General features: G+C 31.0%; 3 protein-coding genes across 10 annotated transcripts; 2 read left to right on the plus strand and 1 right to left on the minus strand.

Moving 5' to 3' along the window:
- Positions 1-102: 102 nt before the first annotated feature.
- On the plus strand, positions 103-2,736 carry LOC124426664 (centrosomal protein of 112 kDa-like; the record flags this gene model as incomplete). The annotated part of the gene is made up of 7 exons (XM_046968637.1): positions 103-912; positions 1,031-1,416; positions 1,526-1,721; positions 1,780-2,013; positions 2,084-2,296; positions 2,368-2,556; positions 2,686-2,736. Coding segments are annotated over exons 1-7 (1,560 nt in total), but the record flags the coding sequence as incomplete, so codon positions are not given.
- Positions 2,737-2,747: 11 nt separating this feature from the next.
- Positions 2,748-19,997, plus strand: LOC124426659 (intraflagellar transport protein 140 homolog). Of its 7 annotated transcripts, XM_046968619.1 has the most exons (12): positions 2,748-3,718; positions 3,838-4,079; positions 4,163-4,481; positions 4,553-4,769; positions 4,849-5,719; positions 5,792-5,930; positions 6,005-6,487; positions 6,566-6,852; positions 6,925-7,201; positions 7,271-8,172; positions 8,262-8,582; positions 13,174-13,395. In XM_046968619.1, the coding sequence occupies exons 1-11, from the start codon at positions 3,455-3,457 to the stop codon at positions 8,572-8,574; spliced, it is 4,314 nt and encodes a 1,437-aa protein (XP_046824575.1). In that variant the 5' UTR covers positions 2,748-3,454; the 3' UTR covers positions 8,575-8,582; positions 13,174-13,395. The 7 variants fall into 7 exon arrangements, 4 of the variants coding, with proteins under 4 accessions (XP_046824575.1, XP_046824576.1, XP_046824578.1 ...); XM_046968620.1 differs by lacking the exons at positions 6,566-6,852; positions 6,925-7,201; positions 7,271-8,172; positions 8,262-8,582; positions 13,174-13,395 and having other exon boundaries at positions 5,988-6,145; XR_006942776.1 differs by lacking the exons at positions 2,748-3,718; positions 3,838-4,079; positions 4,163-4,481; ... (6 more) ...; positions 7,271-8,172; positions 8,262-8,582 and adding exons at positions 11,570-11,864; positions 16,038-16,145; positions 17,001-17,138; positions 17,686-18,453; positions 18,527-19,997.
- Positions 8,781-20,762, minus strand: LOC124426667 (histone-binding protein N1/N2). Of its 2 annotated transcripts, XM_046968645.1 has the most exons (4): positions 11,603-11,612; positions 11,010-11,015; positions 10,033-10,752; positions 8,781-9,932 (listed from the first exon to the last, which is right to left on the minus strand). In XM_046968645.1, the coding sequence occupies exons 3-4, from the start codon at positions 10,750-10,752 to the stop codon at positions 9,255-9,257; spliced, it is 1,398 nt and encodes a 465-aa protein (XP_046824601.1). In that variant the 5' UTR covers positions 11,010-11,015; positions 11,603-11,612; the 3' UTR covers positions 8,781-9,254. The 2 variants fall into 2 exon arrangements, with proteins under 2 accessions (XP_046824601.1, XP_046824600.1); XM_046968644.1 differs by lacking the exons at positions 11,010-11,015; positions 11,603-11,612 and adding an exon at positions 20,530-20,762.
- Positions 20,763-20,789: the final 27 nt, after the last annotated feature.

The following is a 20,789-nucleotide window of genomic DNA, read 5'->3' on the forward strand; positions in this document are numbered from 1 at the left end:
TTAAATGATATCTATAAAGAAAAAGTACAAATAATTTTTGTACTTCTGATTAATATTACTAGCATTATGAATTACTTTTAAAGATAAAAAATAATAGTATTGAAAATACTAGGAAACAGGCCATTATTTTTTATAGAAAATTTAATGTATTTAAAATTATTTGTCAAAATGATAGTAATATATGTTACGCATGTATATTTAATGTTTTCTGCATGATAAATCTGTTTCATTTTAAATATATTTATTAATGTACAATAGATCTATAAAGCAAAAAAAATAAAGTAATATAAAATTGAATCAGAGAATGAAATAAAGATAATAAATCTAATTTATCAATAATAGTGTATTTCTGTAATAGTATAATATAATATTTATATAAATGTGATGACAAAGGAAATATTTTCTAGTTACAAAAATAAGTAGAGTGACATTTGTTTTTAGAATATTATAACATCTATGGCCATATTGCATTTTTTATGAAAAGATTTGTCAAATAATTATTACATCTATTAAAGTTCAATATACATATAAAAAATTATGCAAAATATTAATTTAACATTAATTTAAAACAGTATGTTTCCATATTATTAATTAAAATGTATTATCAAGAAGTATAAAATCATGTCACAGCACCAAGACCGTGATGAACAAGAAGCTCTTAAACAAGATGAATTTTTTAAAGAAACATTAATAAGTGTAAAGTCTTTTATATTAAAACTAACATCTGTGACAGATGCTCAATTATGCAAAGTTTGGCTTGACAAACTAAATCTCTCTTCTTCTCAACGCAGTCTTAGAAATGAATATCTTCTAGAATTATATCAGCAATTAAAAAGAGGTCATGTAGGAGGTGTATTTAGTGAACCTCCACCTTTAGGTTCTCTTATACCATTACCTAAATCATATCGCATGGTAATTTCACATTTATGTATTTATATGATTATTAATTATATTATAATAACTAATGTATAATATTATTTAAAATATAGTTATATATTTTTTTTCTTAATTAAATAACTTTATGATTTAGGTTTACATTAGTTCATCCTTAAGTGATCTGTCAGATTTTAGTACATCATATCACAAATGTGAGCGAACCAATGATTATAAAACATATTCACAAAATACTACATCGAGAATACAAGATACAAATTCTACAAGTACAAGTCAATGTTTATCTACATTTAAACCATCTTCATCAGTTCAATTTTATAATGATAACAGAATAGATAGAGGTCAGTTTGGAATACATAGGCATGATACTGATTCACTGATTGCTACCATTAAAGAATTACAAATGCAAAATAAATCTTTACATCAAGAATTATTAGAATACCAAGAAATTAATACAATAAATGAAAATTTGCATACTAATATAAGGCAACTAACTTCTGAAATTACTGCACTGAAAGCTAAGTGAGTGTAAATGTAAGCTTTATAGATTTTTTACATTCAAAAGAAATATAAGATTATTTATAAGAATATATTTGTGTAAGAAGAATATAACATTAATTTATTTTGTTAGATTATTAGAGACACAAAAAATAAAAAATGTTCTAGAATTTACTCATAAAGAAAATGTTCAACAGTACAAAAATAAAGTTGCTGAACAGTTTTCTAAACTGAAATTTCAGTTACATGAAGCTGAATGTAAAAATGAAAATTTAAATAACAATTTACTTACAATGTCACAAGAGTTGGACAAAATTATTCATGATAAGGTAAGAAGTAAAAAATACTGAATATAGAAAAATAAGATTTTTAATAGCTTTTCCTAAGGAAGAAGAGATTAATGCAATAAAGAAGCAATGTATGGATAAATTAGAATCCATGCGCCAACAATATGAAATTCTTTTAAAAGTAAAAGATTTAGAAATAAATACACAGGTAGATTTAATTCGTCAGAAAGAATTGGAATTATCTAAAAAGGATGAAGAAGGAAATAAGAAAACTGAATTATTGACAAATAAAATTAAAGAGATGGAAATTAAGCTTGAAATAGAGACAAAAGATGTAATTATTTATAATTACAGATTGTTGAATATTACTTTTTATATTAAATGATTTAAATATATACTTTCAGGATGGTAAATTACGAGCTATGTTAACAGATCAAAATGCAATAATGAGACAAGAATTTGATAAGATGAGAAGTGAAATGGAACTTGTATCTCAAAATCAAAATGAGAATTTAGTTTCTAAAATGATAACATTGAAGAAGACTATATTAAAGCTTCAAAAATCGAAAGACAAACTTGCATATGATTATGAAAAAAAAATTAATCATATCCTTAAGGTTATAACATTTACAATTAATATGATCTTGTAGTTCAATTTTTCTTTAAAATTTATTTTTTTGCAATACAGGACAAAGATTTGGAAATTAAGTCATTGTATATACAATTTCAAGGACAGAAGACTGACTTATGCACATCCTTGTGTTCAGAAAAAGAATACGAATTAAATTCTCTTGTCGATTCATTAGAAAAAAAATATAAATTGCTTCTTGTAGCAGCTGATGCAACAGCTGAAAATCAGCGTCAGAATTACCTTAAGGTAATTGATTTTGTGTAATTATATGCTTTAATCATTGGGTACTACATATACAAATATTTTTTTTTTACTTACCCAACATTTTTCAATAAAATTAAAATTTTCTAATATACGTTTCTTGAAAATTTTCAGAAAATAAGCATATTAGAAAATGAACTGTGTCAATTGAAAAAAAATATTCAAAGTAATGATTAATGAATATAATGGTAATGTATTCTTATTACTATTTTTAGTGTTTCTATAATAATGTCATATACATTAATAAAAGGACGCGTAAGTACATTATTATTTTAATCTATATTTATTATTTTAATTATTAAGTTCTAAATGAATAAAACTGAATAAATCAATTCAAGAAAACCATAAATGGGCCATACATAATCGTAGTATAGAAGAATTATTTAAATAAATAATATAACTTCATCATTTGCTTGAAATTATTAGAATTTTGGCGCCTTTCATGAAATATAATGCAGTAATTAATAATGAGGTTATAAGATAGATCGTTTAATTTGGCAATCCTGCTTGTCATGCTTATGTTAGTTTCTATAGCAACCTATTTGACAACAAAATCAAATTGGTATTGGAATCAAGTCTCGATTTCAATACAATTATACTTTCCGATTGTTATGAACTGTATAATCAAGCGTAATCGATTGTGAAAAAGAAAATAGTGAAATATTTCGATTTTTTACTTCATAAAAAGTCTTTTATATAAATTAATATATTTTGTGATTAGTAATATTTTTATTAATGAACAATGTATATACATATACATGTAATCTTATTGGTTTAAAATATTTTTAAAGACAAACTATGATCAAAATGATAATCAAAAAATACCTTATAATTATTTTTATGTAAATTTTTAACCATCTGCACTCATATAACAGATAAAAAGATGTCTTTATATTTTGATACACGAGTGCAAAATCCAGAAACTGCTTCAATAAGTACTCATGCAACATGGCATCCTAATTATCCGCTGTTAGCTGTAGCAGCATATTCCCAAGACAAGGGAGGATTTGTAACAGTTTATGACGATCAAGGAGAGCCTTTACAAGATGTGGAATCTTCAAGACATTCTGTAGCTCAGGTAACTGCTCTTGGTTGGCATCCTGATAGAAGATGGCTAGCTGCAGGATGGGAAAATGGAGAGCTACGGGTTAATAATTTTATAATCTTATTAAAAAAAAGAAAAAAATATTTTGGAGGTGTAACCTTATTAAACGTGATTATAAGTGATATTAATCAAACTATATATGTATTATTATTTAAATATAGATTTGGCCAGGTGATACAGGTAGCACTGAATTTAATGTGATAATAACACCTCATCATGATCCTATAACTATTTTACAATGGAGTCCACATGGAAGTCGATTGGTATCAGCTGATGCTGCTGGTTCTATAATAGCTTGGAAAATTGATTCTAGGGGTCAATTGCTTATGGTTTTTCATCATGAATTAAAAGGATCTTTCATACATATTGCATTTATTCCAATGAAACCAAGCATGGATTATAAGTAATTTGAATTATTTGTGAAATGAAGCATAATTATTATTTACGTAGATGTATTATATATGTAATATGGTAAATAAAATTTAGTGATTTGGCAAAAGCTGCAGTAGCTGGAGATGAAAGAGCATTAGATCTATTCAGCTATTGGCGTCCCAGAACTGCCGCACCAACATCTATTACAACTCGGAAAGATAATCATGTTTTTTATATTGGAACTTCAAATGGAGTTATATATTTTATTGATGCTCAAGGGCAATGCATGGAAGTTCTCAATACAGATGGTGTTACACTACACTTTTTATTGCATCATCAAATAAGAGATTCTATCATAATTATGACAGAAGGTTTAAATATTGGATACTATCAAACAGATCCAATTACTGGGCAATTAACAGAAATAACTAAGGTACTTTCAAAATGATTAATATATTTTCAATCAATATTCGTGTGCATTTATTATTTTATACTTTTGATCAGGTGAAACTTAGTGGTCGAAGTGATATACCTCGTACTGGTCCTGCTATATGTTGGGTTGGTGGTAATACATTAGCTGTTTTAACTGGAGAACTGGGAGTTCGTTGTTGGGATCTTCATACTGGAGACACATATGTTCTGTCACCTCCTGAATCATTGACTGGTAATCTTGCCACACCTCAGGAAATCTGTACAAGTTTATCTTTTTGCAAAAATAATGGTATTTGTTATGCATTATAATTCACTAAGATATTTTCTTTTTTATAATATCCATTTATATTCTATTAAATATAATGCAGATACATTAGCTGCTGGGACGAACTTAGGTACAATTTATTTATGGAAAGGAAAAGTTGTAAATGACTCTGATGAAAATCGTTGGCCTAGTATTCCAGAGTCATGTACAATTCATGGTACTGTCAAACAATTGATGTGGGGTGCAACCTTATTAAGAAATCCCCTTCTAGCGGTTAACTGTATTACGAATGTTTTTATTTTGCATCAACAATCAATGTGTGCTGCATACAATGACGGGGTGTGTGCAAGCCAACTTAGTCCAACACAAATTTTACTGGAGGTAGACGGAAAAGTGCATACACTCAAAACCGACATTCAAGTACAGATTATTGCTGTGAATAAAGAATATGCAGCTGTTTCATCTAGTAGACAAGTCGTAGTTTATAAGATTAATAAGGATAATATGTTAAGTGCAAATATTATAGGAAGTTTTGCTTGTGATACTGAAAAGATATTGATTTATGAACATACATTGATTATCTTGACGCCATTCGTTATTCAATTGCGCTCAACAGAAGGTACCGTTATACAAACATTACCTACAATGCCGGAGGAAGGAGAACCAATTACTATGGACCTTACGGGTCGATATTTGACAGTCGCTTCATTAAATGGTATCTTAAAAATTTGGGATTTAAGTAAAAGGGAAATCGAACTACATACTAGGGCTATGGCAACATACGAAGCTATTAATGACTTTGCTGAAATTATTGAAGCCAAATGTAATTCCGATTGTCGATGTGTGTCTATTACTGTTGCTATGACCAATCTAATGCCTAGTTCAATTCTTTATGTATGGGACATAGAAAGTGATCAAATGCATGAATTTGATTTTGCCAGGTCAGATGATACGATCGATGATGAATCTGCACTGTAAGTAATAATAGTAAAAAATGTAATAACTTTTCAATATTTTGTCAATTTATAGATTTATTTATGTTTCAGAGCTATGAAATGTAGAGGTAGATTGGTTACCGCTCATTGCTGGGATTTTGAAGACCCCAGGCTCTTAGTTTGTCGTGCACAAAAATTGGAAACAAGAGAATCTAAAACATCATCAAAGTCAACCAAAATTGATGACGAAGTATGATCCACGTTTTTTATTACTAGTTTCTAAACCCTTACACTTATTCAATTAAAGATTTTCATAATTTTTAGGCCGCTGTAATATTTGTTTCATTATTTGCTACTTCTGATTACGGAATTGCTATTCAAGACGTAAAATCAATAGAAGACGAGAACTGCAGATTATTGGGGGTACAATCGCCCCATATAATAATTTTAAATTCTGAACAAGTACTTGGAAAGGATAGTAAAATTATGCGATTACTTATGAGAGACTTCGAAGAGCTTGAAGATTGCGATCCCGTTACTAAAAAAGCTGTTCTAGATTTTAGTTTTCATATTAGTGTGGCTAATATGGATGAAGCTTTTAAAGCTATAAAAACTATTAAAAACGAAGTTGTTTGGAAAAGTTTAGCAAGAATGTGTGTAAAGACTAAACAATTGAATATGGCTCTTCTATGTTTGGGCCATATGAAACAAGCTAAGGCAGCAAAGGCATTGAAACAAGCAATGCAGGATGACAGTTTAAATTTAGAGACTAAAGTTGGTATATTAGCGGTCGAACTTGGATTGTATGTAAGTATTCATTTGAGATTAACAAAGTTATAATCTATAATTAAACAGAAAATATAATATACGCCGAATGTTTAACAGAGCGATGCTGAACGTCTTTTTCGCGAAGCAAAAAGACTCGATCTATTGGGTAAACTTTTGGAAGCTCGTAATAAATTTAAAGAAGCCATAGAATTAGCATCGAACGAAAACAAAATAAGGGAAAAGACAAGTTATTATAATTATGCGAAGGTTCTTGAATGGGAAGGAAAAGTTGTGGAGGCTATCGATATGTATACAAAAGCTGATTGTCATAGATCTGAAGTGCCAAGAATGTTACTTTCAAGACCGAGAGAACTTGCAGGTTATCTAAATAACTGCGACGACCCGTAAGTATTATACATGTACAATTTGAATAATATATTTTTTTTTAAATAAACAATTATCTTGTAACATTTTAGTCAGATAAAAAATTGGCATGCTCAGTACATAGAATCGACTGGAGATATGGAAGGAGCTTTACGTTTATATGAGCAAGCTAATGATACGTTGTCCATGACAAGATTATTGTGTTATTTCAATAGAGAAGATGAAGTATGCGATCTTGTATTAAGAACGAACCATGCTGCATCTGCATATCATTTAGCTGCACATTATGAATCTAAAAATAATGTATCGCAATCTATCCATTTTTATACGATAGCAAAGGCATATACAAACGCAATTCGTTTATGCAAGGTAACGTATATGCGAAAGAGTTATAGTTTAATTACTGTCAAATAATGTGTAATATTTGTATTTAATTAGGAACATCACATGTCTGAAGAATTGTGGCCTTTGGCAGTTTTAGCATCCAGGCAATCGCAAATAGAAGTTGCGAAATATTACGAAGAAAATGAACAATTGGATAGAGCTGTTCTGCTTTATCATAAAGCTGGTTTATTACACAAAGCTTTGGATATAGCTTTTAGGACACAACAATATAGTGCTTTACAGCTTATTACTATGGACGTTAATGCCGATTCCGATCCTGTCCTTATCGAGAAGTGTGCAGAGTATTTTGTACAAAACGATCAAATAGATAAAGCTGTTGATTTATTTGCTATTGGTAAAAAGTACATGGAGGCATTAGAATTAATGCAAAAGCATAATGTAACGTTAACCGAAGATCTTGCAGAAAAGATGACAACAGAAAAAGTAGAGAATGATGCAGAACACGAGAAGAGAAGGATTAATACATTAGAAAAAATTGGTGAAATAGCATTTGATCAAGGAAATTATCATTTAGCTACTAAAAAGTTCACACAAGCTGGAAACAAGTTAAGAGCCATGAAAGCTTTACTTAAATCTGGCGATACGGAAAAGATTTGTTTTTTTGCACAGGTTTCAAGACAAAGAGAAATTTATATAATGGCAGGGAATTATTTGCAATCATTGGATTGGCAAAATCAACCTGAGATTCTGAAGAATATCATTAATTTTTATTCGAAGGGCAAAGCAATGGATTTGTTAGCTAATTTCTATGTGGCCTGTGCTCAAGTGGAAATCGACGAATTTCAAAACTATGAAAAAGCTTTAGATGCATTAAATCAAGCAAGTAGATGTCTTGCTAAAGTAATGGCACCCAGAGATCCTGATCTTCATAAAAGAGCTACCGACTTAGTCAATAATAGAATGGCAGCGATAAGACGTTACATAGATATTAAAAGGTATATAAATATTTGTTGTTGTTGTTTTTTTTTTTTTATAATCTATAAAATAACGATACTTTGTAAATAGAATTTATTTTCTTTCGTAGATTATTCGACAGAGGCGAAACGGAAACAGCGATATCGCAAGTTCAACAATTACTTGACTCTCAAGGTTCCGATTTAGAACAATCTGTACGTCGTGGCGATTTGTTTGCTACTATTACTCAACATTATGCGAACATGGGAGATACAGAAAAAGCTCGAGCTAGTGTTGAAGAATTAAAACGTTTGGTACCCGGCATAAATCTCAGTTATTATTATAACGTTAATTTGTTAGAAGCATTGGGATATAAACCGTCGATTCAATATCAGGAAAGTTCTGATAAAGACGATGATATTGAGGAACTTTTAGGCGAATGAAAACGAAAGTAAGTGCATTACTTGTACCACATTTTTACGTATCACAATTATTATGTAGTTGTAAAATATTATCGTATAGCAACGACGTACAATTTGATTCCGTCCATAGTAATATTTGTGTATTATTCTAATCGTTAACGATAAGATAATAGTTGTAATCATAAATAATAGGTTTCGATGGGTTGAAAAACCAATATGTTCAAGCATTTAGAAAAATTCAGAATGTCAATCTTTATTATTTAAACTTAGCACACGAAAACAACCTTAGATTTACTCCTAACAAATTATATCAAAGTTCTATTGGCGAAAACTAGATCCATTTTTTATAGAGCAATACAAATGCATTATAACTAAATGTATCGCATGATAATAAATAAATGAACATTCACGATATTTCATGTAAAAAGTGGGAAAAAAAAAAAGAAAAAAGAAACATATTTTGTAAAGAAATTACCTCATATATTTTACGTTGATGAAAAAAAACAAAAAAGGGAAAAAGAAATATTAAAGAGAATTCTAAAAACAATAAAAAGTTCGAGGCATTGTTATTGAAATAAAAACTGAGTTTTGTTTTCGTCCTATATTAAATATCATGTATAACAAAATCTAGTTCACCCAGCGAAAGTCTCGCGAAAGTTCGTAATAGCTATTTAAACCGTAATCATTAAAACTTTCTACGTTCAGACAGTTTTTTCGGGTGTGGGCTTTTTGCATGGCGGCAAGGAGACTTCCGTTTCAGGCTCGTCATTCTTACGCTTTTTTCGCACGAGATGCGATATATCGCTAGCTGGTTTTAACATTTTTTGATTCGTCGAGCTACTAGCCGATGATGACGACGTATCTGAACTAGGTCCAGCACCATTCGAACTACCACGTGAAACTTCACTTTTAAGACTTTCTATAACGAGCTTACAAGCTTCCTGCTTGAAGTCTTGCATATCTGTGATCTTCTCTCGAATCTCTGGAAGGAGATCTTTCAGTTCTTGGATCTCTCCCTCGACGGTATAAAAAGGATCGTCAGTCTTTGGTGGTTCAGTGATCGCTTCTAGTTCTTTTATACGAGATTCCAAAAGCATAGTAGCTTTATTAAATTCTTCTATGCTAGAATCAAAATCATTCCCCAAGGAATGAGCTAATCCCAATTGATAATGAATTTCGGCAATAGCTCTAGGCTCACGTGGATCGATCTTCTCTAATAGATTCAAACATCCTTGTAGATCGTTGAGTGCTCCTTTGTGATTTCCTCCTTCCATGGCTACTTCCCCAAGTAATCGGTAGGAATCGGCCAATAATTTCCATCCTGGTGGTCCTCGCTTCAGCAATACTAACTTTGCTAATTCTAGCACCTCCCAAGCAACCTTTTATTCAATACAAATTATTTCATTTATTGTTTCTTCTCTCAGATTGATATTCTCAATTGTCTATTAATTGGAAAAGGAAATTATTTATTTATCTTACCTGAAGATTGTTTACCTCGTCCTCTTCTTCATCTTTAGTTATATCCTCGGTATTATCATGTTGACCGTTTTCTTGTATTTTTCCGTTTTGTTGTTTCGATGAAGTTGCCAAAGCATCGGTGGTTTCATTATTTTTAGGAATATTCTCACTTTCAGGTTCTGATGAGGTTTTCATTTCTTTTTCATCGTGTTCTTTCTTTTTTACATCTTCTTCTTTAATTTCTTCATCTTGTTCATCCTTCACATTTTTCTTCGAAGAGTCTTCGTCGGTAGTTGTCTTTGTGGTTTCATTTTTATTATTTTTCTTATCTTCATCTTCCCCTTCTTCCTCTTCTTCCTCTTCTTCCTCCTCATCCTCCTCCTCTTCTTCCTCTTCTTTCTCATCCACTTTACTCAGCTTTTCCTCTTCAGCTTCATCTTCCTCATCGTCTTCGTCGTCGTCCTCTGCATCTTCTTCGCCTTGAGCTTCCTCAGAACCCGGTATTCCTCCTCCCAAAACACCAGCCTCTTCTCTAGCGAGACCTAGAAGTGCACGTCCGTAGAGAAGATACGGCTCGCCTAACTCGTCCGCCGTATCACCATGCTTCTTCGCTAGCAATTCGCAAGCCTGGGCAAGTGCAGTCACGGCCATCGTGTAATCACGTACAAGAAGATGTCGCCTACCCTGAGAAATCGCGGTTGCAGGATCGGTGAATGGTACGTTGTCTGCGATATCGGCCATCTGATAATAAAAGGAACAGACATTTGTAATTTATTTCTAAATCTTCATCCATGAGATTTAAAAATTTAGATTTCTTCTCATTTAGAGAATTGGGAAAAGGAAGAAAGAAAAAAATAATTTATTAAAGTTTAAACATTTCTCTGTAAACTCGAAATAAAGAAAGAAAAAAAAATTATAATAGATATATTTATTTATGTTAACACGTTGAAGTAAGAAATAAGAAAGTGAATTAAAATGAAAACATCAAACTTACTCACCAGTACCTAATTAAAAAGATAATCAAGCTTCAATTTGCAATTATTTATGTATTCTTAACGTTAAGTGAGAATTAGCAAAAAAAGAAGAAAAAAAAAAAGACTATTGCCTACTTCAAGTCTTCTTTTTATTATAATTATTTACTAGCCCTCTTTACTTAATCTGCATGTATGTATGTACAATGAGAAAAATATACTATAATACAAAAGATCATGATGTAAAGCAATAATTAACTTTACTGAAATTCATTTGATTTATATTTATAATTACACTAATATGATAAGATCAAAATTCCATGGGATCATAAATCACAATTTTTTATATTTCAAATTGAATTTTCCCATTGATGTATAATATTTTGTAATTTGAACAAAGCTAAATCATTTAGGAAATAGATGTAATAATAAATAAAATAATTAAATATAAATGAATGTTAAAGATAAAATGCAAAAAGGGAGAGAGATGAGCGAAGGAGAAAGAGAGAGAGAGAGAAAGAGAGAGAGAGAGAGAAATAGAAAGAAAAAAAAAGAAAGATAAAAGAGGGTTGTCCGCAGCATCTGGCTAGAGGTGGGGTGAGTTCGGTCGATTTTCGTACGCTTCGCAAAACGCAAGATGTAGAGGGCGTTCTCGTAGATATTCCAACGTTGAAAAGGACGACTGTAGTGGCGATGCTCGCAGCGAGGGTCAGTGAGAAAAGCGAGCGAGAGAGCGAGGATCAGTGTGGTGCTCGCGGCTATCAGTGGGCTGCCAGTGGTTGCCCTGGGCACCACCTGCGCGGATGGAGCCTACTCGTGTACCCAGGGGCCCTGGTCCGCGTCTCGTTTTTCTCTTTGCCACGCTCGTTCTTACCTTTGCAGGTAATCTTATCCTTCTCTTTTTTCCATCCTCAATCGCTCCTTTCTTTTTCTCTCCGCCCCCCCCTCTCTCCTTCTTTCTCTTCTCCATTTCGTCTTATTTTCTCTAAATTCTCATTCGTGGCCGATAAACGTTTTACGTAAGAATCACAACCGTACACATTCCCTCACAAATTGTTATAATTTCTTCATTAAAGAAAGATGAAAATGTATGTTGTAACACGATGAAACATCTTCGATCGAATCTTCCATTCTGTTAATAATTTCTTGGTGACAATGTGAAATAATAACAGGAAGAATGTCCTTTTCTTTTATCTCGAAAAAAAAAGCATTACCCATTTCTTTTTTCTATTCCGATTAGAAAATGATACCGTTGCAACGTTGACAAATTCGCTGGGTGTAACGCACAGTAGAAGTATGACGCATCGAAATACGAGTATTGTTGAAAAAATTTATTACTGTATAAATATTATCTATGCGATATCGCGTAAATTCTTTCATCTCGAGACACGTGGTTGAAGAAGCGACGAACTAATCTCTCTTTCAACAAATCATATTCATTAATGTTAAATACCTGAGAACTTTTTCGATTATGCAATAAAGATGAATTTTCGTTCTCGAACTTATTGGGAGAGATAGGTCAAAAGGTCAGGACTATCTCAGTGTATATACATGTATTCGCGAATTCGCAAGGACCGTGTTTGTGCTAGCTAAGAAAAGGTTTAACATGCATATAGTTCAGAAAATTTTTTCTATCTCTTTTGCTCTTTTTTTTTTTTTTTTTCATCATCAGAAGTTCAACACGACCAACAACCACCGGTTGAATTCACTGAACTTAACACTTTTTCACAACGAGACACGTACGTGTGTAGTGTTCGTGTGTTTACGAAAGTGCTTCTTTAACTCTATTATTCTGAAGAACTCTTACGCTTGTACTACTTGGAAAATTTGTCTTGTCTGAAAATCTGACTATATTTTGAACGGAAAAACACGAAAGTGACATTTTTTAAACGTCCTATTTCCGAGCAAACATCAAAGTTTACAAATAAAAACGTCGAAGTATAGTTAGCAAGCGGTCGATTCTCTTTCGAGACTTTGTTATTCCGAGTTCGAGAAACATTCACTATAAATAATTATTCGCGATATAATGAATCAGACTTTGCTTAATTTCAAATTTAATACGCTGGGTTTTTATATAGAAATTGTTCAATCCTCTTTTTGTCACGATCCATATCATCTTAGAATTTAATTTGAATAAAATCGTCTTCTCTGTCATTTTTCTTCATTGACATATCAATCTTTTGTTTTTCAGCAACCGGTTTGTTGTGTGGAGCAATAATGACCGATCATTGGGAGGAGGTTGGCTGGGATAAAGAAGCTCTCATTCATGCCAATGTTAGTCTCACATGGTTGGATGATCAAGTGGCAATGTTAGAGGCACCACCTGCTCACAGAAATCATCATCGTGGTAGACGTGGCTCTTTCTTGGTACCCATGCACGGTGGAATCTGGACGATGTGCGTCTCGTTATCGGGTGAGTGAATTTTGTATTTGAATCTTTATCTCGTATTATTGTCAGATCTAATTTTCTACAATTCGAATAACATGAAAAAATATTTTCGGATCGAACAAGCATATGTTTATTTCGATGCGATGACTCACTTTGAAAATCGATTTTTCAAGGCATAACTTTCTCGAAGTATTTCCATATTTTTATGCTTGTTGACATTACAGAGAAAGAGAGAGAAAGAGAGAGAGAGAGAGAGAGAGAAACAAGAGCGATTTAGAGTTGCGTGGGTGTGTCTACTCGAAGAGATACCACCTTGACTCTGTCTGTCCCGGTTTTATCGATCACTCGATTAGGATCTATACATTTTATCGGAAGTATCTCATTCGGTATTGCGTGACCGTGAACATTTCAGATATTCATTTACGAAAGTCGAGCCTCAAGTGACAATTGCTTTTTTGATCGTACGAATTAATTGTTTGATTAGAATATAAATAATTTTAATAGATGCCATTTGTAATTGTGTTTGTATTTGAAAGCTTTTTTAATTATTTTTAATAGCTGTATTACATTAATACATTTACAAAAAAAGTACACGACAGTTAATTCCACTGTATTTTTTATTTAAAAAAAATTATGAAATTTATTAGATGATTATATAGATTTATGCAAGATTGATTTTGACAATAAATACGTTAGAATAAATTAATACCGATAGTTTCTCAATTTTTATATATATATATTTTTTTTTCATTTTTAATTCACATTTAAATTATTATTACTGTTTTATTATTATTTTATGATGTATGGCTGTATATGTAAAGTCATATCACTTAATATTAATATGTTTATTTCTAAATTTCAATATTATTATTTTGATATATTTGAATTATTAAAATATTAAGTCTTCTGAGTATGACGAGTATTTATTTATTCTTTTTTAACCAATGTTTTATGTACGGCGATTAAAAAAAAATATATATAATATCAAAAACTTTTTAGAACAATGCGATCACAATTGTAAAAAAATTAGGTCGTTCGTTTAACGCGACAAGAAGAATGAAAAGAACTTTATGTCTCTATCTCTCAATGAAAGTGAAACGAATGATACAGCGAAGACGAAAAAAAAAAAAAACGAGAACTTTTCAGACTCTTATACTTCGATCTTATATTAAGAATGTTTCATAAGATAGAAACAGATCGAAGATTTTGTTCAACGTCGGTCAATATCAAAGTCCAATTTGAAATTGAGGATTAATGTTATTTAAACTATTTTTGAATAATTAATAAAATAAAGTCAAGCATTCGTGCCTATGATGACAATAACGACAATGACAATGACGATAAGAGAGGCGGCAACGAAGAACCCGGAAAATTTAATTGAAAAACTCGACTGCCACCCTCCTTTCTTTCCCCTCCCCCTCTCTCTTTCTTTAGATTTAATTTCATTGCAAGGAAAATTATAGAACGGGCTATACGTTTACCTCATACAACAAACCGAGTACGCATTCAAACTATGAGAATGTTTTGCCTTGAAAATGAAATAAAAGGATAAAAGGGAACGTCGTTTCTTTTTTCTTAACCGCGTTATGCAATAAAGACGGCACCATTAAATTTTGTTATTGTAAGGTGAAACAAAATGAATTGAACATTTATTGAAAAACTATTCATATTTTTGCTGCATTGTTTTATAGTTGGATTTTATATAAAACTTAATAAATAAACAATGTATTCGCATGAAAGGCTACAAAAAGTATCCATTTGTACTCGTAAGATTTACATTACAACATTTATACAATGATATCTAAATGTACTCTATAAAATTTAAAAATTTTAATATTGTAATAGATTTCATATTTCAATTAATACTTACGTACAATTTTATACTATATCTGTTTTATTGTTTAGCTTGCAAAACGTGCAAAAGATATTCTGATATTTTGAAATTAATTTAATATGAAAAAAAAGCTGATCAAAAAAGTTAATGCAAACATTCACTTTTTTTTCTTTTTTCTTTATGAATATCATATTTTAATATTTCTTTCATGCAAAATATAATGAAATAAAAATAAAAAGAAGAAAAAAAAAAAAAAGAAAAGAAAAAAAAACAAAATAAATAAAATTAATCAATTTCGATTAACATAATGCCGCGCGAAATATGTAAACAATAAACCTAATCTATAAACGATCGATTTCATTCAATTTTATGATATAGAAATTTACACAGTATTTTTGCAATGCACTTTCTTCCGAAAAGGTCGTGATATCACGCGTATGTTCGAATTTAGTAAGACATGAAATTGGAGATTTGGAAGGTGCGTGCAACGAGATAATTGGTTTCCTCGTACGTTTTTATACCTTCGTATAATGGCTCTTGGTCACGCTAAGCACCGAGCAATACAAACTACTATTTCAACTATGAAATTGTGTGCATTCTCTCTTTCCCCCCCTTTCTCTATGGTCGTTCGACCTTTTCGACCGGAGTAACGTCGTACCGCTAAATTTGATCAATTATGAATCATCGAATCTATAAAAAATAGAACAATAATTCGAGATAAAAAGAAAGAGAGAGATCTTTTTCTTCTGTTTTCTTTTTTCTTCTTTCTTTCTTTCTTTTGTTTGTTTGTTTATTTGTTTTTTTTTTTTTTTTTTTTTTTTTTAACTTTCAGACGACGAAATACGACTACTGGGTCAGGTGGGCTTTCCGCAAGAGAGATGCATTAACTACTTGACACCCGACGAGGCACACGAAGAAATCCGCGTTGCATGGCAGAATCGTGAGTCAGATCGACATTTCTTTTTCTTTTCTCCTCTCAAAGGCGATTCTCGACATGATTTTTAAGAGCCTTTATGACATCTTTTATTTTTTGGAATTAATGGTATTGGCTTTAATCGAATTAGGATTATGTTATATAGATCGTATATAAATCAACTGTATTATACGAACGTCAAGTTTATAAAAACAAATACGAAAACGTACGATTCGTATCATGAAAATTATTTATTAATCTATTATAATAAAGTACTTCAAAATATGTATCTACAAGTTGTTATCGATTTGAGTTTAAGGTGAAAAAAGAAAAAATTAGTAGTTCATAAACAGCAGTTTAAATTGCTTTATTTCATGGAGATAATGAAAAGTAGGAACAAAATACTAACGTCTGATGATTGTTTTATAATGAGACTTTGGTTCCGAAGAAGTTAATAAAAAAGCAATTAGTGCCGATAAGAATTCGAACAATAGAGATTATTAAGATTATATTGAAAAGTTCATTTATTTGAATATCTAAAGTATAAAGAAATTTAAAATGACGTTATTTAAAATTTTTAATAAAACTGATATATTAGGATTGTTTCTACAAATTAGAATTCTATAAAAAAAATCCCATCTATTTTTAAAACGTGTTGAAAATCTTGAAATTGTATCGAGCCGTTCTAAACAAAATTTTGATTATAACGATCCTTGACTTTATCAAAGTTGTTAATTAAACGCGATCTAACGTTTCGTTAATGAACTTTACTTTCGGATTTTCTATATTACTCTTGAATTATTTGATTACTTCATAAATAACTTAATTACGATTAAAAAGTTTAAATTACATATTGCATAGTGACCTATTTTATCGTTACAGGGATGCAGAATTTAAGTATTTCTTGCTCCCTCGTTTGTCTGATAATCCTCGGCACCGCCGTGCTAATAGGATTTTTTGGCTTGTGCAGACATCAAATATCGGCCGTTCTTGTTACAGGAGTGATGTATTTATTGGCAGGTGAGATATCGATCGTGAAAATTAATCTGTTAATGCATAATGACCATACTCGGTTCATAATTAGCGAAATATTCGAGTCTCTCCAATTGGAACAATGGGTTAATTTTAGCAATGCGTGGAATGTTTCATGATGAGTCGTAAAGTAGCAATTATTTTTTACTTTTCTCATTCTCTCTAATGAAGAAAAATATCGATCGAACGAATGATTGATATTTGATAATAATGAAAAATGACGACGAATCGACAAAAATATTTTACGTATATCGCATATATTATTTTTGTACGTATATTAAATACGTATATGGATCATACACAAAGCTAGGCAACTGAATGTTTACGAGTAACTTGTAAATCGATTATAAGTTAAAAGATATTCGATAAAAACTGTTAGACTTGTGAAACAGTAGAAGCAAGAGGAAAGATAGTATGATGAAACGATATACATTTATTGTCAGTTGCCTTGGTCTGATGTATGAAAGTCTCATAAAATTTGAAGATTAAAGAGTATTTAAGAACGAAAATGATAGAAAAATGTATGAAATTGCAGCGACATTTGCGCTCTTCACGTTAACCATCATCCACTTCAAGAGAGCTCAAGATCGAGGTATTCGTATAATTAATGGTCCGGAAGATGGCGTGATAGGCGGACCGGTGTCACGTGCCATTCTAAAAGCACGTCGTTTTACGACCTCTTGGAGCATGGATTTCGGATGGGGTGGTGTAACCCTGTGCGCTCTCGCCTCGGTAGCTTGGATTTTGCTTAGCAAGATAATGCGTTTTAGTCCAATCGCAGCCATGATCGCGTAGCAGTGGGAGGCCTTCGAGGTCTAAGGTCATTTTGCGACTGGTGTCTATTGCGATAGAGGATTTCTGAAGTAAGATGAGAAGAACAAGAAGAGAAAGAGAGAAAGAGGAAGAGAAAAACTAACCTTTCTCAAGATACATCGAAGCCAAGAAGAGGAATAAAGATCGTACGTACGTGCGTCTCTTTTTACGCGTGATTTGAAATCACACGTAATTGAATGTGATAAAAAAAATATACGCGAGATACGATAGTATAATACTAGAGATCGATGATATGTCGGTATAAAAATATCGTTCCATTGCACTTCCAGGGTATATAGGTTATATTATTGAACCTCGGAGTGTAACTACGATCTAATGATTTGATAAGGATTTAAATACGAATCGTCCGATGAAGTTCTGCAGTAAGTCGATGACCGATCATTTTTATAAACATTATATATTTAATACGGAATATCGGCGTGCTGCTGTACTTTTACCATTTTAGAAAGCTTTTGCATTTGATGGCGATGTAAGTGTTTGTAAATGTCGCGGAAGATACGCACGTAATTATGATCATAGTTATAAAGTTTCGATCTTTACAGTATCAGAAAGTCACGTTGGCATCCGTTTTGAAAAATCTCTATCGAGCATGAATATTCAATGAAATTGACCATCTCGAAGGCACTATAAATTTCTCTATACAAAAGAACATTAGTTTATGTACGCTTCGTACACTTTTTACTTAAGTTTCATCTTTACGAAACACATGACAGATTAGTTTGTGGCAGGCAATTAGATGATATTCTAAATACAATATTTTGTACCGGTTAATGAGAATCCCAATCATTCTAGATAGCTTATTTTGACATGAGTAAATACTGATTGGAAGGATTAGTTTTATGTAGGTATTTTTAGAGATCAAATTTAATTTTCATTTTTGTTACTATGCCTATGTATATTTTTATTAAAGGTCTCATTCTTAAGAGTATTTGACATTCAGGGTAGGGTATCAGACTGAAAGAACAAACAGTATTTGCCCTTGTATTTTAGCTTTTGTTTACAGTCAAATTATGTCATATTGCAAGAAACAGCTACTTAACCGATCAAAATTTGAGAAAAATTAATACAGATAAATTAATTGAAAATCTATTTATCATTTGATGAAATTTGAAAAGTTAAAAATACAGTAACTGTTTCTGGTAATTTGGCTTTAGTCAATTAAAATAAAAAAGGCGTATTGAAGAGTATAAGGATCAGCTGATTAATTCTAAATATATCCAAAGATGGCTTTTCTTCTGTACATAGTTGCATTAATTTCTGTAAAATTTATGAATTTTTTTTATATATATTAGTAAAATTTAGTAGCTAGCAAAGTCATTTAATGACAATTAGTATGATTGAAAATTTATACTAGTTTGTATAGTTATCATTATCTTATTAACAGTTATAATATTTTGCTTTTTCCTTTGTATTCTATATTTCTAAAATAGTTCAAAAGCAAAGTAAAATTTGTTAAATTTGTTCTTTCAAGGTTCAATCTTGAAATGTAATACAATTTTATTATTCTCTTATTTAGTACAATCCAATCGCCTTATAAATAGAGTAATAAGCATGTTTGTAAAGTGCATAGTTTAGTATAACATCGTTCCAGCCAATTTAAGCAACGATTGAATATGTGCGATAAGAAAATAGCTTTTGCTACGACTTGTTACAGCGAAAATGAAATTTAAGCCAACAAAATATATTGCAAATGAAAGGATTGTGAATTATGATTCGTCCATTAATGTTTAAGGAAGAAAAAAAAAATAAAATAAAATAATCAGGTATTTTGGATAAACAATGCCTGACACTTGGAAAACAAGCTTTGGTAATAAGAAATTTTAAAATTTTTGATGATAGGTGCAAAACTGTTGTCCAAGTGATCATAAAGAAAAATATTATTTAAAAGGAAAAAAATTTTTTCATAAATAACATTTTCTTAATTATCATATTTTTTACCTGATGCTTGTTGTTTGTTATATCAGAGTTAATGTATCGCAAATACAATAAAAAAACACCTACAAAATATAGATATATTATATGTAACAAAATCCTTCCATTACATTCTGGATTTAAATAAGATATTAAAATTATTATATTTCATAATTTACAGTTGCAATAAAAAGTGAGGTTATGTTTCGCAAGTGAGATGCCATTTGCAAAAATAGAATTCAATGTGTGCGTATCAACTTTCTCTTGTACGTGACATCGAATTATCGAGCACGTGATAATTTTGCATGTGTTTTGTAACGAGTGCTATTCGATATGAATATATTCACATATTTCTGCGATATCGATACAAACGAATCACTCAAAGGTAGACAAGGGATATTTCGCGCCTTCTAAAATTTGGTAAACAATGGAAACGCGAAATCGTGGCCTTATTGGAATATTATGATTAAAAATAAGTTCATCGAGATAATAGATTTTTTAAAAATAAATCTTGGTGTTAAAACATTAAAGAAATATCAAAGAAATATTAAAGAAAATAAAAGCCGAATTATAACGGCTTTTATTTCCGGAGAGCTAACCTCACTGTATATAATATAACGGAATTTACACATACCTTGCTTTTTCTATGAAAATAAACAAGAAGCCACAAGACAGGTCGACAACAAACGATTTTTCTTCGTTATTTTCAAAGAAAACAATTAATGTTTTAATGATACACGTATATGTATATATTTCTTTAATTCAAACGAAACTATCTACTTTCGAACCGTTACGAGAAACAGATAATCAACCAGCAACAACCGGCACAAGAGTACAATTTCTATGTGAACACGATGAAATTCCCATCGTGCGAACTAAGAGACACCTAGCGAG

This window comes from Vespa crabro, chromosome 9, assembly GCF_910589235.1.
Source record: "Vespa crabro chromosome 9, iyVesCrab1.2, whole genome shotgun sequence".
In the NCBI taxonomy this organism is placed as follows: domain Eukaryota; kingdom Metazoa; phylum Arthropoda; class Insecta; order Hymenoptera; family Vespidae; genus Vespa; species Vespa crabro.

Coding starts and splice junctions, on each gene's coding strand:
- LOC124426659 (XM_046968619.1), top strand. CDS start 3,455: ATGTCTTTATATTTTGATACACGAGTGCAAAATCCAGAAACTGCTTCA. Junction 4,482..4,552: donor AATTAACAGAAATAACTAAG/GTACTTTCAAAA, acceptor ACTTTTGATCAG/GTGAAACTTAGTGGTCGAAG. Junction 4,770..4,848: donor ATCTTTTTGCAAAAATAATG/GTATTTGTTATG, acceptor AATATAATGCAG/ATACATTAGCTGCTGGGACG.
- LOC124426667 (XM_046968644.1), bottom strand. CDS start 10,752: ATGGCCGATATCGCAGACAACGTACCATTCACCGATCCTGCAACCGCG. Junction 9,933..10,032: donor ACGAGGTAAACAATCTTCAG/GTAAGATAAATA, acceptor ATTGAATAAAAG/GTTGCTTGGGAGGTGCTAGA.